Source organism: Doryrhamphus excisus, chromosome 11, assembly GCF_030265055.1.
Source record: "Doryrhamphus excisus isolate RoL2022-K1 chromosome 11, RoL_Dexc_1.0, whole genome shotgun sequence".
Taxonomy (NCBI): Eukaryota; Metazoa; Chordata; class Actinopteri; order Syngnathiformes; family Syngnathidae; genus Doryrhamphus; species Doryrhamphus excisus.
This window is the reverse complement of record NC_080476.1, coordinates 14,764,189-14,779,770: the sequence shown is the minus strand read 5'-3', so window position 1 is coordinate 14,779,770 and position 15,582 is coordinate 14,764,189. Positions and strand designations below refer to the sequence as shown.

The following is a 15,582-nucleotide window of genomic DNA, read 5'->3' as shown; positions in this document are numbered from 1 at the left end:
ATTAGCCACTGGTTAATTGGCGACTCCAAATTGTCCATAGGTATGAATGTGAGTGTGAATGGTTGTTTGTCTATATGTGCCCTGTGATTGGCTGGCGACCAGCCCAGGGTGTACCCCGCCTCTCGCCTGAAGACAGCTGGGATAGGCTCCAGCACCCCCTCGTCACCCTTGTGAGGATAAGTGGTATAAAATGAAAATATAACACAGACCTAAGATATGGATATTTTGTTTCGATAACTATATAACTATAAAATACACGGAGTAGGTTTTACCATCTTTAATACTTGCTTGGTTTTTACTCATGTCACGGCAAACTATTTCTGTCTGTCAAACATTTGCAGCATTTCTTGAAATGATTTCTTTATTTTTAGACTGTCAGCCACTGGTTAATTGGCGACTCCAAATTGTCCATAGGTATGAATGTGAGTGTGAATGGTTGTTTGTCTATATGTGCCCTGTGATTGGCTGGCCACCAGTCCAGGGTGTAGAAGACAGCTGGGATAGGCTCCATCACCCCCCGCGACCCTTGTGAGGAAAAAGTGGTACAAAATGAATGAATTAATGAATACTTAATTTAGGCAAATAATGTAAAATTTGCTTAATATGCATATTGTTTTCACAAAGCGGCCATTTTTTAATATTTTTGGGGGGGAAAATAGCATCAAAGCAAAACATGTATTTCATAAAAGGTGAAAATGGCTGCACTTGTAAATAATAGAATAAGATGGAAAACAACGGAGGGATGTACAAAAAGCGAGCGGGGAGTCGACAAGGAATGGAAAAGACGTGACGTGTTCTTTTTCTGCAGACCTCAACAGAAACCAGAGCCTACGACTCTCCTCTCGCCGGCACACAGAATACCTGACACAACACGTTCACATGCGTCTGTGTTGCGAAAAAGCGCTTCAGGGAGAGAGAGAGAGAGGGGGTTGCCATCTGCGGCTTCAGCCGGCGGAGGTGCAAACGCCATCCCCGCGCACATTCAAATTCCTGGCTGGTGTTATTAGACAACACTGCCGCTGTGACACAAAATCCGCCGCGTGATTAACGAGCATATTACTGCCTGTGGTCTGCGCATCTCAAAGTCTCTTAATGAGTCTGTGGCGGACTTCTGCTAACTGCTAAGCGTGTAGGTATTTAAAATGAGATGGTTATTGTGCACCGCAGCAGAATTCCACATCGGACAGCTGGATGCGCTGCCGAGTAAAGGGAGCGTCGTCACATGTCGTCAGGTGTGAGGTCCGCTAAGAGACAACCAAAACAACAACAACAGCGGCGGCACGTGGCGTGTTTTCTCGCCCCCCTCTGTGTCGCCCATGTACACATAAAAGGATTTAGAGAAGCAATTTCTGCAAATACTGCGGCAGAAAGCCCATAATATCTCCGTGTGTGTGTGTGTGTGTGTGTGTACGTCAGCACATCAAACATGGACAAACATTCTGCAAACATCAAGGATGGATCGGCCAATAAACACAAGCAGACAGCCCAAGGATGCCGCCAACACATCATCTAAAAAAAAAAGGGGGGGGAGGAAAAGAAGCCGGTGAGCCGTGTGGGGGAAAGTACATTTAACAGGGTCTTCAACTGCGGGAACTACAGTGGAACCCGTTTATGTTGACGCCCCTCGGACTGACTCGGCTGACTGGCGTCGGGGTAAGCTGTTGTTGACGTTGTTGACATAACCGATGATAACCACTTTGGACGTGAAGTTGACTTTGGCCGGAGACGTTGGAGCAAGAGGATTTTTTTAACCTGTGGCGGTATGTTAACATCTCCATCTAGTCCCTATTTCATTGCAAATGAATTCAAATGATTCACTTTTTAACCAGATTAATCAAACTTTTCAAGTTAATTCATCATGATTAATGACCGTCTGCAAATACACTATGACTGAAATACAGAAACAGAAAGTTAATTCATTAACTTTCATTCATTCATTTTCTACCGTTTATCCTCACGAGGGTCGCAAAGGGTGCTGGAGCCTATCCCAGCTGTCTTCTACACCCTCACACTCACATTCATACCTATGGACAATTTGGAGTCGCCAATTAACCTAGCATGTTTTTTTGGAATGTGGGAGGAAACCGGAGTACCCGGAGAAAACCCACGCATGCACGGGGAGAACATGCAAACTCCACACAGAGATGGCCGAGGGTGGAATTGAACCCTAGTCTCCTAGCTGTGAGGTCTGCACGATAACCACTCGACCGCCTTGCAGCCCTAACTCTCATTATGTCTACTATATTGGGGAATATGAGTGTAAAGTTGACTATAGGGGTGTTAGTTCATGTCTAGAGGGCTCTAGTAATGTTCATTAATTTGTTCATTTTCTAACGCTTATCCTCACGAGGGTCGCGGGGGATGCCAGAGCCTATTCCAGCTGTCTTCGGACGAGAGGTAGGGTACACCCTGGACTGGTGGCCAGCCAATCACAGGGCACATATAGACAAACAACCATTCACACTCACATTCATACCTATGGACAATTTGGAGTTGCCAATTAACCTAGCATGTTTTTGGAATGGGGGTAGGAAAACATTCCAAAAACATGGGGAGGGAGGGGGGACACATGCAAACTCCACACAGAGATGGACGAGGGTGGGATCGAACTCGGGTCTGCTAGCTGTGAAGTCTGCACGCTAACCACACGACTGACATGACTGATTATAAACATGATTATTTATATTTACAGTGGAACCTTGGTTAGCGTCATTAACAGTTTTCTGTTGCATCCGCTGCTTCAAGCCGTTACAAAAATCATCTTCATTCATGATGACAAACCCAGCAGACATTGATTGATGTGTGTTCCTTATGTCAATCCCAACATGTCAAATCATCACAAAAACAGCCACAAAGTTGCAAATGTCGCGTGGCCCTTGGCCCAGCGGGACGTCAATAAGACAAATCCAGTGAGTATCTGGAGCAGGGCCACATGCCAAGGAGGGAAGGTGGGCACTTGTTGTCAGCTGGCAAGTCATGGAAATAAGGAGCCAAAGGGGTGCCAGCGCTAGCTTATGTGGCAGCAGGGAGGCCGGAGTGACGGAGTGGGGCTGACAGCCGCCATCATTGTCACATGGATGGGCTGCTGCGTGGCGGATGACCAACCAAAGTTAAAATAGCTTCCCTTAATGCAAAAAAAAAAAAAAGGGGGGGGGGGGGGGGGAAATGGGTATTCCTGACAGATTCTTGGCAGTCCGGAGTAAAGGCCATTTGATATCTTATTTTATCTGCAAAATCATCCACTGTGCCAGCGTGGACTGACGCACTAAAAACCAAAGTGGGAGTCCTCACGCTGCAATAGAAGTCACTACTCTGCATTGTTTACATCTCATTCTCTTGTTATGACGCACTGCCACAAGTTATTAATGCTGCACAAAAAGAAAGATGAGTGGCAGGTGTCTGGGCCTGTTATGATTATCAATAAATCAATTTGTCGCACGAGAATGAAGAAGAACTCATAATATTTTTGGACATTGTGAGGTTTTCTTCCATTCATTCATTCATTTTCTACCACTTATCCGAACGACGATCGTGGGGGGTGCTGGAGCCTATCCCAGCTGTCTTCGGGCGAGAGGCGGGGTACACCCTGGACTGGTGGCCAGCCAATCACAGGGCACATATAGACAAACAACCATTCACACTCACATTCATACCTAACCGGGTCAGCTGGGATAGGCTCCTGCATACCTGCGACCCTAATAATGGGGACATTCATTCATTAATTTTCTACCGCTTATCCTCACGAGGGTCGCAGGGGTATGCTGGAGACTATCCCAGCTGACTTCGGGCAAAAGGTGGGGTACAACCCGGACTGGTGGCCAGCCAATCAGAGGGCACATATAGACAAACAACCATTCACACTCACATTCATACCTATGGACAATTTGGAGTCGCTAATTAAGCTAGCATGTTTTTTTTGGAATGTGGGAGGAAACCGGAGTACCCGGAAAAAAACCCACACATGCACGGGGAGAACATGCAAACTCCACACAGAGATGGCCGAGGGTGGAATTGAACCTGGGTCTCCTAACTGTGAGGTCTGCGCGCTAACCAGTCGTCCGCCGTGCAGCCCTTACTCTCATTATGTCTACTATATTGGGGAATATGAGTGTAAAGTTGACTATAGGGGTGTTAGTTCATGTCTAGAGGGCTCTACTAATGTTCATTCATTCATTCATTTTCTACCGCTTATCCTCACGAGGGTCACGGGGGTGCTGGAGCCTATCCCAGCTGTCTTCGGGCGAGAGGCGGGGTACACCCTGGACTGGTGGCCAGCCAATCACAGGGCACATATAGACAAACAACCATTCACACTCACATTCATACCTATGGACAATTTGGAGTCTCCAATTAACCTAGCATGTTTTTGGATGAACATGGATGGACAAGGGCGGAATTGAACCCGGGTCTCCTAACTGTGAGGTCTGCGCGCTAACCACTCGCCCACCGTGCAGTTTTGATTTTCTTCCAATAAACCCCAATTCTACCAATCATTGCCCAAGACAGTATCGTGAGTTACTTGTGAAATATCTAATTGCTAAATTCCCCCGACAAGAACCTGTTAAAGCTTCTTAATCCATAATAAAACATAAGATTAAAAACATTAGCCGTGATTGCAAGACAAAACCGTTTCAATGAGCGATCCTATATTTTGACTTTTAAAGCCTCCCCAGTGGATGCATTTGTGGCGTGTTGCGTGCAAATAAGCACTTTGCTCATATGTAAACCTTAAGGAAAGCGCGCGTCTTTCCTAATCCGACAATCCACCGTCTCAGCTGCTGTAAAACGAAGGCGTTGTATTTCCCGCGGGATCAATGCTTTACTGACAAATGAAGTGGAAATTTTCCCCAAACTTCGATCTCTCTCTATAAGCACCTTGGCTTTTGTGTCGCTGGTTTGCTTCCATTCTTCCCCCACCCCCAGTATCTATATAATGTGAGCCGTTTAGACGGAGACTTTTTCGGTTAACGGTTTTCAATAAAACTGTGAGGTAATTGAGGTATTTCTTTCCAGGTATAAAAATGAAAGCATTTTTCCGAAGCGCTACAAAGGCAATATGGAACCTGAAAAGAGAGCTTCTTTGTGGCAGGGACAATAAGGAGGACATGAGAAGACGGGGGGGACAGAAGGAAAACAACAAGCATTCCTGGGATGTTTGGTGTGCCCACTACCAAGAACCGAGCTTCCGCTGAGATTGACATCGACTTCCTGGACGACGAAACCACGTGTCACTTGCACTGCAGAGAACCTGGCATCAATCTCTTGATATTTTGACATTGGTCATATATTAACAAACATGTCTCCACCATTGATGCAGCTTCCGGCAATTAGTGAAAGTAAAGCTGAAAAACTGACCTTTCATGATAAATACTGCTCGGGAAATATTTGTTTTTGTGTACTAGACCAAACAATATGGAGTTCTAAAAGAGGGAAACATGTCCAGGATGACATAACCCCCCCCCTACTGGCAAGCCACCTGACCACTGGAAACACCGTCTGCTGCCAAAATAAGCACAAACAACAAACACATACGGTAACACAAAGACACGAGATTGGCTCCGCCCAGTTTACACAAGAGACTGGTTGCTGGAGAAATCAAACTAAAAGTCTTTACACCAGGGATCTCAAAATCAATTTACTTGGGGGCCACTGGAGCTAGGGTCTGGGTGAGACTGGGCCGCATCAGGTTTTAAAAAAAAAAACACATTTATTAAAAACAAAAAAATAAAAAAAAAACTTTGCTTTGGTTCCAATTTTCTACAATAAAAGCTCTGATAAAACATTCCACTGTTCTCAAATATCTTACTTTTTATTTTTCTACACAAAATAAGATGAAAAATAAATAAACAAATCAAGAATAAAGAAAATCAATCAATCAGTAATAAATAAATAAATATAATAATAATAATAAAACGGCAAATAATAAAAACTTAAGAAACCACATATAGTTGGTGGGTAGACAAATTATTTTTTTTTCAGATTAAAATGAACAAAGCATTATTAGAGCCCTGTAGACATGACAAAACACGACTATAGTCACATTTATACTCTTTTTATTTACAACATATTGCGCAACTGCAGGGTCTTGAGACACATGCTAACTCGCAAACTAGGGAGCTAGCGACCTAAACGGTAGCCTTCAAGTTATTTCCTTTAAAATTAAATCGCCAAAAACTTACCACTTCCACACGGATAGGGAGGATAACTATTAACAGTTATTTAACCTTTAACATGAACATTAATCAAATGTAATAATTTTTTCTGGGTACATGATACCATACAGCATCCATATCAAACTTGCGCGGGCCGCACTGACATTAAACTTTCATATCGAGGCTGTGGCCACAAACTAGTGTCCTGCTGGCCACATTTGGCCTGCGGGCCGCGTGTTTGAGACCCATGCTATACACACACACACACACACACACACAAATCTTGATTATTTGAAATTGATTTCGCTCAGCCCCAAATGCGGGTGAGCCTCTTTACACGTCAGATTAAAAGCTGGAAGGCAGAGAGGTCCGTGGAAAAGGAGGAGGAATCCAGTCCTGGTGGAGAACATCATACCTCCACACGCTGGATACACCAGTAGAGATAACACTGACACAAGCCCGACAGCGTGTCAGCTTCCAGAACACACTCGTCCCACACCAAAAGAGACAAACATACGCGCCCGGGGGAGGGAGGGAGGGAGGATGGGGGGGCCTTTGAAAAACACCTGCTGAAAATCACTTGATTTTTACAGTATATTCCTGTCTGGTAAATACATTTTTAAGACAATGCTTATGATTACCATATTTTCATTTTTCACTTGATTGATTACCAACCCAAACTATGAAGAGGACATTTTTAAATGTGAGCGGCAGCTTGGAATTAAAAAGCAGTATTTTTAGCAGACACAAGTATGACCTTATTTTGTGCCCGGGAAGGAACAGCAACCTGTCAACTTCATCAGGCTTAGTTAGAAACTGTCTAACTTCCTTGTATTATTTGGGGCACAGCGTCTTATGCAAAATGATTGCAAAAACTAATCACTCATCACGTATCACTAATAGCATAAAGTTGAAATATTAAAGAAAAAAAATGATGACAGCAGCAAAAAATTGTGGGAAAAAAGGGGCAAAGACCAAAGTTACCACTCATCATATATATATATATATATTTATATATATATATATATTTTTTTTTTTACATGCAAACTCCACACAGAGATGGTGGAATTGAACCCTGGTCTCCTAGCTGTGAGGTCTGCACGCTAACCACTGTACCGCCGTGCCGCCCCAATGTAAAGCTCTTCTGCAGAAACGTAAGATGATCAAGCCTTGGCAGTTGGTGCAACTAACTCCTACAGGTGTTCCAAATTCCGGAGTATTTACTACCTCTTTTGTCTGCACGAAAAACGATGTTGGGAACGCACTGGTGGTACGATACCCTTTGGAGAAAGTCATTTGTTGCTACAAAAACAGCAAGAAACTTTAAAAATGTAGCTTTTGTGTTCTACAACTCCATGAAGGTCGAACTCCAAAGGAAACATACGCTAACCATGTGATGCTCAAACTGGTGGCTTCACCTGTGAGAATTCCCAAATAAAGTCATATTTTATGAACTTCCTGGTTATTGATTAGAATTGTTGAGGACGGGGTCAACAACATCAACAACATCGGGGGTCTAGCGACATCATACAGTACGCCCCAAAGCCCCAAGTCACATGCTCCTGTTGCTGGAAGATGACTGGATTACAGGGAACACCAGGATGGGGGGTGGTAAAGGGTCAGGTGTTGATCCCCCTGGATGCCTATATATGTTGTCACCGTTTAAAAGTGCAGTCCCCCCCCCCCTGCTGTTGTCTGCAGCAGCCTTTCCACGGGCTCCGTGCTGACTGTTGACACACATGCTAGCATGACCATCTCTCCCTGTGTGTGTTTTTGTCTTGCGCTCCGAGCAGGGAGGGGCTAAATTTAGCGCTTTAGCCCCAGACTGGAGGCAGTGGCCCTTTATCCTGCGCTGTCCTACTTAACAAGAGTGCTGCTCGACGCTTACGCCTGCCGCGGTGCACACACGTTCACCTCCCAAAACTGGACACCACACATAACGGAAGAATGCCGTCGAGACACACGACACCTGTACTTGCGTCACGCGTTTAAATTCACGTGTGCTCACTCCCCCGGGGGAAACCCGATTTCATCAGGATGCTTGAACATCTCACAACCACCGTCGCGTGGCGCATATTGAGCAGATAACGCGGAAAAAAATCGTATATATCCTCTTTGTCCTCATCGGAAATCGAGACATCAAAAAGACCGGTTGGATGTAACGTTGCGCTAGTTTTTTTCCCGAAACGCGACCAATTAGGAGCGAAGTCGACGATTTCGACCGCCTCGAGCCGGCCAATAGAGGGCAAGCATCCCGCTTCACCTTGGAAACACGCGATCCCAGGGTGCATTTCCCTGCTGCCATGACAACCGAGATGAGCTCTCTCCCTTGTCCGTCCCCTCCCTCTCTCTCTCTCTCTCTCGCTCACTCTCTCTCTCTTTCTTTCGCACGCTCTCATTCCTTCCTGCTGTTTCCTGAAGACGGTCTAGTCTACCTTGAAAAACCAGGTTGCACAACTTGGAGGTGCTGCACCCCAGACAAAGGACTCTCAGCTGTATTTGCAAACAATATTGCAAAATATATATTTAATAAAAAAAAACACTTTAATTGCGAACTAATTAGGTTATACTAAAAGATAAAGCGGGCTGAATGATGTCAGCACTTAAATTCAGACTGTGGGGGGTTCGGGTCGGGGTTACAAGGTTATGAACACGGTCATATGGCTATCTGGCATGATTAACGGGGAAAGGGGGTGCCGGCGGTGTGGGTGGAAGGGGGGTGGGGGGTGGGGGGGTCTATTCAGCATTTCCATCAGCAGATGGCAACTGAGCAGCCCAACCCAAATCTTAAGTCTATTTTTACTTCCACATGCAGGAAAAAAGGTACACAGGACAACATACACCCAAAAACCACTTCACGGTCATCCGTTACATTCACTGCCATCAAAACAGGTAACTCCGCCGCTATTTTTGAGGACATGAAATAGTTTGAATATGATGCAAAGCAAAACAATAAGTACAACATGAAAAAAGAAGCCACTGTTAGAATCCCGCTGTGGCTGGAACACATTAAAAGGGAACAGAAAAACAACCTTGACAACAGCTAAAATTCAGGGTGGTTGCGCCACTATTTATAACCTGTCCAGTCTGTTCCGAGACAGCAGAAGGGGGGGTGGAGGCAAGGCTGGGGGAGCGAGAGAAGAGAGGGACAGGAGAAAGAGAGACAGAAAAAGAATAAAGAATTCCACAGCCTTTTCATTTTTTTTTTTTTTGCCCTCCTCGCCAGCCAGGGCCATTCTATTCCGTGTAATCGAACTAAAGAATGAAAAAAATACAGTGGCGCTTTGGTTAATGTCATTCATCTGTTCCAGACGGTCCGACTCAAACCAAAACACACTCTAACCGAAGCAAGCTTTCCCATTGAAAATAATGCAAATCCAATTAATCCGTGGTGCTTTGGTTAAAGTCATTCATCTGTTCCAGAAGCTCCGACTTAAACCAAAACACACTCTAACCAAAGCAAGCTTTCCCATTGAAAATAATGCAAATCCAATTAATCCGTGGTGCTTTGGTTAACGTCATTCATCTGTTCCAGAAGCTCAGACTCAAACCAAAACACACTCTAACCGAAGCAAGCTTTCCCATTGAAAATAATGCAAATCCAACTAATCCATGGTGCTTTGGTTAACGTCATTCATCTGTTCCAGAAGGTCCGACTCAAACCAAAACACACTCTAACCGAAGCAAGCTTTCCCATTGAAAATAATGAAAATCCAACTAATCCATGGTGCTTTGGTTAACATCATTCATCTGTTCCAGAAGCTCCGACCTAAAACCAAAACACACTCGAACCAAAGCAAGCTTTCCCATTGAAAATAATGCAAATCCAATTAATCCGTGGTGCTTTGGTTAAAGTCATTCATCTGTTCCAGAAGCTCCGACCTAAAACCAAAACACACTCGAACCAAAGCAAGCTTTCCCATTGAAAATAATGCAAATCCAATTAATCCGTGGTGCTTTGGTTAACGTCATTCATCTGTTCCAGAAGCTCAGACTCAAACCAAAACACACTCTAACCGAAGCAAGCTTTCCCATTGAAAATAATGCAAATCCAACTAATCCATGGTGCTTTGGTTAACGTCATTCATCTGTTCCAGAAGGTCCGACTCAAACCAAAACACACTCTAACCGAAGCAAGCTTTCCCATTGAAAATAATGAAAATCCAACTAATCCATGGTGCTTTGGTTAACATCATTCATCTGTTCCAGAAGCTCCGACCTAAAACCAAAACACACTCGAACCAAAGCAAGCTTTCCCATTGAAAATAATGCAAATCCAATTAATCCGTGGTGCTTTGGTTAAAGTCATTCATCTGTTCCAGAAGCTCCGACCTAAAACCAAAACACACTCGAACCAAAGCAAGCTTTCCCATTGAAAATAATGCAAATCCAATTAATCCGTGGTGCTTTGGTTAACGTCATTCATCTGTTCCAGAAGCTCAGACTCAAACCAAAACACACTCTAACCGAAGCAAGCTTTCCCATTGAAAATAATGAAAATCCAACTAATCCATGGTGCTTTGGTTAACATCATTCATCTGTTCCAGAAGCTCCGACCTAAAACCAAAACACACTCGAACCAAAGCAAGCTTTCCCATTGAAAATAATGCAAATCCAATTAATCCGTGGTGCTTTGGTTAACGTCATTCATCTGTTCCAGAAGCTCCGACCTAAAACCAAAACACACTCGAACCGAAGCAAGCTTTCCCATTGAAAATAATGCAAATCCAACTAATCCATGGTGCTTTGGTTAACGTCATTCATCTGTTCCAGAAGGTCCGACTCAAACCAAAACACACTCTAACCAAGGCAAGTTTTCCCACTGAAAACAATACAAATCCAATTAATCCGTGGTGCTTTGGTTCACATCATTCATCTGTTCCAGAAGGTCAGACTCAAACCAAAACACACTCTAACCAAGGCAAGTTTTCCCATTGAAAATAATGTAAATACAATTAATCTGTTCCAGGCACCTGAACATGTGCTAACCAGGGTGGACTTTAACCAAGGTACTACTGTACATCAATCCTTGATAACATACTGCATGCCTTTATTAGTCCCACAAGGGGAAATATCAGGATGCTTTGGTGCTTTGGTTAAAGTCATTCATCTGTTCCAGAATGTCCGACTCAAACCAAAACACACTCTAAGCAAGGCAAGTTTTCCCATTGAAAATAATGTAAATCCAATTAATTAATTATAATTAATATGTTCCAGACACCTGAACATGTGCTAACCAGGACGGACTTTAACCAAGGTACTAAAATACTGCATGCCTTTATTAGTCCCACAAGGGGAAATATCAGGTTTAGTGATATTAGTGCAAGAGTAGCACACAAGAGCAGATAAAGTGCAAAATCAGGGTAATACAAATCAGAAGTTACACACACTATATAAATGTTTAAGTCTCAGGTTTATTGTATGGTTTATTGCACGTTATTGTACAGGAATTTTAGGAGCAGTTTTTTAATTATAGAGTCTGACATCTGCAGGAAGTAAATACTTGAAATCTGTCTCCTTCGCACACTTTGGATGTATCACCCTGTCACTAATGGAGCTCCTTATCGAAGGGAGTGTGTGTCGGAAGGGGCGTGGTGGTCTTTGTCCATCACGGAGGACAGCACCTCCTCTTGCCCACCTCCTCCCACCTGTTCCGTAGGCCATCCCAGAACAGAGCTGGCCTTCTTTATCAGTACTGTCAGCTGCTGTGATGCCAGCAGACCACACCATAGAAGATGGCAAGAGGCCATCACAGAGTCACAGGTGCAAGGGGGGGTGCAGGAGTACCCCCATATTATTTTATGTCCTGTCAAAAACACGCGTGCCTAAGCTTGCCATGTGGCAAAGGGCAGCTAGAATTCCGGGCAAAGCGAAATGGACTGGACTGCAAATGCGCATGTGGATCTGTGCACAAACAAGATTATGTTGCTGCGTGGCCCGGCGGTCACCTGACCGGGAGAACTGGCAACAACACAAAAACGGCTCCAAGACCGATAAGATATTAACACGTCCACACGTCGGTGCGAGTTGGAACCATTGTCACTGTCAACTTGTTAATTAAAAAACAACAACAACAACAACGAGGGAACGTTAAATGCGCACGTACAACCGAGAAGTTAATTAAATTAAACCTTGACATCAAACCGGGGACCGTGGTGACCAATGTCACTGTGTGGTTTGCCAGAACCTGGGGCAAATATTTGCACCCACTAACCTGTGGCCCTGTAACGCTCCACCGGTCCATTCGTGAGCCATTTTTAAAGACTATGGAATAGAGGTGATGGGATGTTGAAATCTGTTTTTTTACAAAATGTTTTATTTTTATAAATAAATTACAATATAATAATAATAGAATATAAATATAGAATAATATAAATAATATAATATATATAATATAAATCATTCATTCATTTTCTAATACATGGCCTAATACATTCAGAGTCCTTTTGTGAACATCATACTGCTACTGTTTTCAATAATGCTTTATTGGGTCCAACACAAGCTGCAGGCAAGCAACCCACACTGTGCACAAATAAAACCGCCGAGGCGCAGGCAACGGCTAACACTCTGGAATTGAAATGAATTCTGCATATTGTGTGAATAGAGGTATTATAAGCACGCTGTCGTTGACTGAAAATGCCATTTGACCGCAAGCATTTATAGCACTGATAAAAAAAATAAAAAAAACATCACTAAGCTTGATTCAAGCTGAGTGTGCGCTCTTCAGCTACAAACAGAGGTGATATAAGTGTTCACCGTGTGACGTTTAAAGCAGGGGTCTCAAACACGCGGCCTGCGGGCCAAATGTGGCCCGCAGGACACTAGTTTGAGAACCCCCGCCTTGATATGAAAGTTAGTGCGGCCCGCACAAGTTTGATATGGATGCTGTATGGTATCATGTACCCAGAAAAAAAATATTACGTTTGATTAATGTTCATGTTAAAGGTTAAATAACTGTTAATAGTTATCCTCCCTATCCGTGTGGAAGTGGTAAGTTTTTGGCTATTTAAGTTTAAAGGAAATAACTTGGAGGCTACCGTTTAGGTGGCTAGCTCTCTAGTTTGCGAGTTAGCATGTGTCTCAAGACCCTGCAGTTGCGCAATATGTTGTAAATAAAAAGAGTATAAATGTGACTATAGTCGTGTTTTGTCATGTCTACAGGGCTCTAATAATGCTTTGTTCATTTTAATCTGAAAAAAATAATTTGTCTACCCACCAACTATATGTGGTTTCTTAAGTGTTTATTATTTGCCGTTTTATTATTATTATTATATTTATTTATTACTGATTGATTAATTTTCTTTATTCTTGATTTGTTTATTTATTTCTCATCTTATTTTGTGTAGAAAAATAAAAATTAAGATATCTGAGTGGAATGTTTTATCAGAGCTTTTATTGTAGAAAATTGGAACCAAAGCAAAGTTTATTCATTTTTCTGTTTTTAATAAATGCGTTTTTTTTTTTTGGAAAACCTGATGCGGCTCAGCCTTGCCCAGACCCTAGCTCCAGTGGCCCCCAGGTAAATTGAGTTTGAGACCCCTGGTTTAAAGAGGCGCAGCAGACCACATTGCAGCACAACAACCAAAACCAAATCTAAAATTAAGAGGAAAAAAATAAATCAAAAGAGCAGCATGCCAACACTAACCTCTTGTTGATAGGCTTCTCATCCTTCTCGTAGGGCTTGACAAACCACTTTCCGATGCGTACAAAGCTGCGATTCATGAGGCAGCGCTCCAGCAGGTTGTGGATGGCTTTGAACAGCAGCGTGCGACACTCGTAGGAAAGACCGTTCTCCCAGAGTCCATCATCCTCAGCTGGAGGAAAAAAAGAAAGATGCACAAGTGAGATTTGACCATTTGGGGGTCATTTAGAGACATGGTAATGGTAATGGAATGCATCCCATAATAAGTTCACAGTTCCACATGTCCAAAAGGAGTAGGAAGAAGCAAAGCTTATTAAATCCTACCCCTCCATCTGGTACTTTTACAATCAGTAACTGTTACATTTGTTCACTTCCTGCTTTCAATAATACAGTTTAAAGGTTTTCTTTTTTTTTTTTAATAATGTACCTCGTACCGAAGTACCTCGTACAAGTACATCGTTCATGTATTTAAAAAGCGAATCCGTTTCGGATTTCAGCAGCATGACAGCCTAAACATAAAATCAGACCTGTCACGATAGCAAATTTAGCAAGTTGTTGCTAATAAAAAATACTGTCAACATTGTTTTGAGACCTTTTTTTTTCCATTAATGGAATCATAACATGGCGTAACAGTGAGAGTACACCATATCAAAAGCAATACTTTAGTACTTAATAGTAAAAAAAGGACTCCAATAAAAAGCACACACACACAAAATAAATAAAAGTGAGTATCAAGTCTCTGTAAACAAAACTTTATTTGTTTATTATTGCTTAATAGGGAGGCAAAACATGTAGCACGCGACACCGTCTGTAAGCGCGCACCATTTTGAGCTGTTCTGTTTATATTTACCAAGCCGACAAAAAGTGCCGACTGTTGGGATGAAAGTTTTGTCGGTTTGGAAAACTGACATGATGGCCGATAGTTCATTTGATAATTAATAATACTGCAATATTTCCTTCAATATGCCGTCTTTCACTCTGAAGTTGTGGTGTTGACATTTGTGACATGTGTTTTCTCAAAGACACTCGGTACTGCAACGTTTGCAGTATTCCTTGAAAAGGACTTCCTGTGGACTCGTGTTGACCGTCACAATTATACATTCATTCCTAGTTTTAATCTTTACATGCGGTTTGGGGTATGGCAAAAAAAATATCCAAAAATGCATCAAATGCTAGCTAGCAAGTAAGACATATTGCTCCCTCGCGTCATCTTACCAGTTTGATGCCATCGGTTTATTTCAAATAGCCACGAATACACGGACCCAAATATTCCAATAGCCACGTATACACGGACCCAAATATTCCAATAGCCACGTATACACGGACCCAAATATTCCAATAGCCACGTATACACGGACCCAAATATTCCAATAGCCACGTATACATGGACCCAAATATTCCAATAGCCACGTATACATGGACCCAAATATTCCAATAGCCTCCATAATTGTTGATGCGCTGATCGTGCAAAGTCGACGGGGGAAGTAATAACGAGTATGGGAAAATCGGTTATTTGGTTTTATAGCGGCACATAAATGCTGATGTAAATTTTTGCACTCCTGTTATTGTTACTTTTAATGAACCGTGCTGCTTCCTATTTGACATTGTCGAAACCGATTTGTTGCGGAAAAATTGGCAGCCTGAGAATTGGTATGATAAAAAATTTTAAAAAATGACATTCTTCATTAATGTGTAAGGCGCAGTACGACATTCTATCACATCTTTACGGTAACTAAGTCAGACCCTCGCGGTGAACGAAATCCCAGTTACAGTTAAGATGGCGAGAGC

The 15,582-nt window shown here is 42.8% G+C and overlaps 1 protein-coding gene across 2 annotated transcripts in view; it reads right to left on the bottom strand.

The window, feature by feature from the left end:
• med13a (mediator complex subunit 13a) overlaps positions 1-15,582 on the bottom strand; it is a 92,310-nt gene that overhangs the window by 48,235 nt on the left and 28,493 nt on the right. For both annotated transcript variants that reach the window (XM_058088326.1, XM_058088325.1), the window contains exon 4: positions 13,798-13,966. In XM_058088326.1, the coding sequence (XP_057944309.1) occupies positions 13,798-13,966 (169 nt within the window). The remainder of the gene's footprint in view (positions 1-13,797; positions 13,967-15,582) is intronic.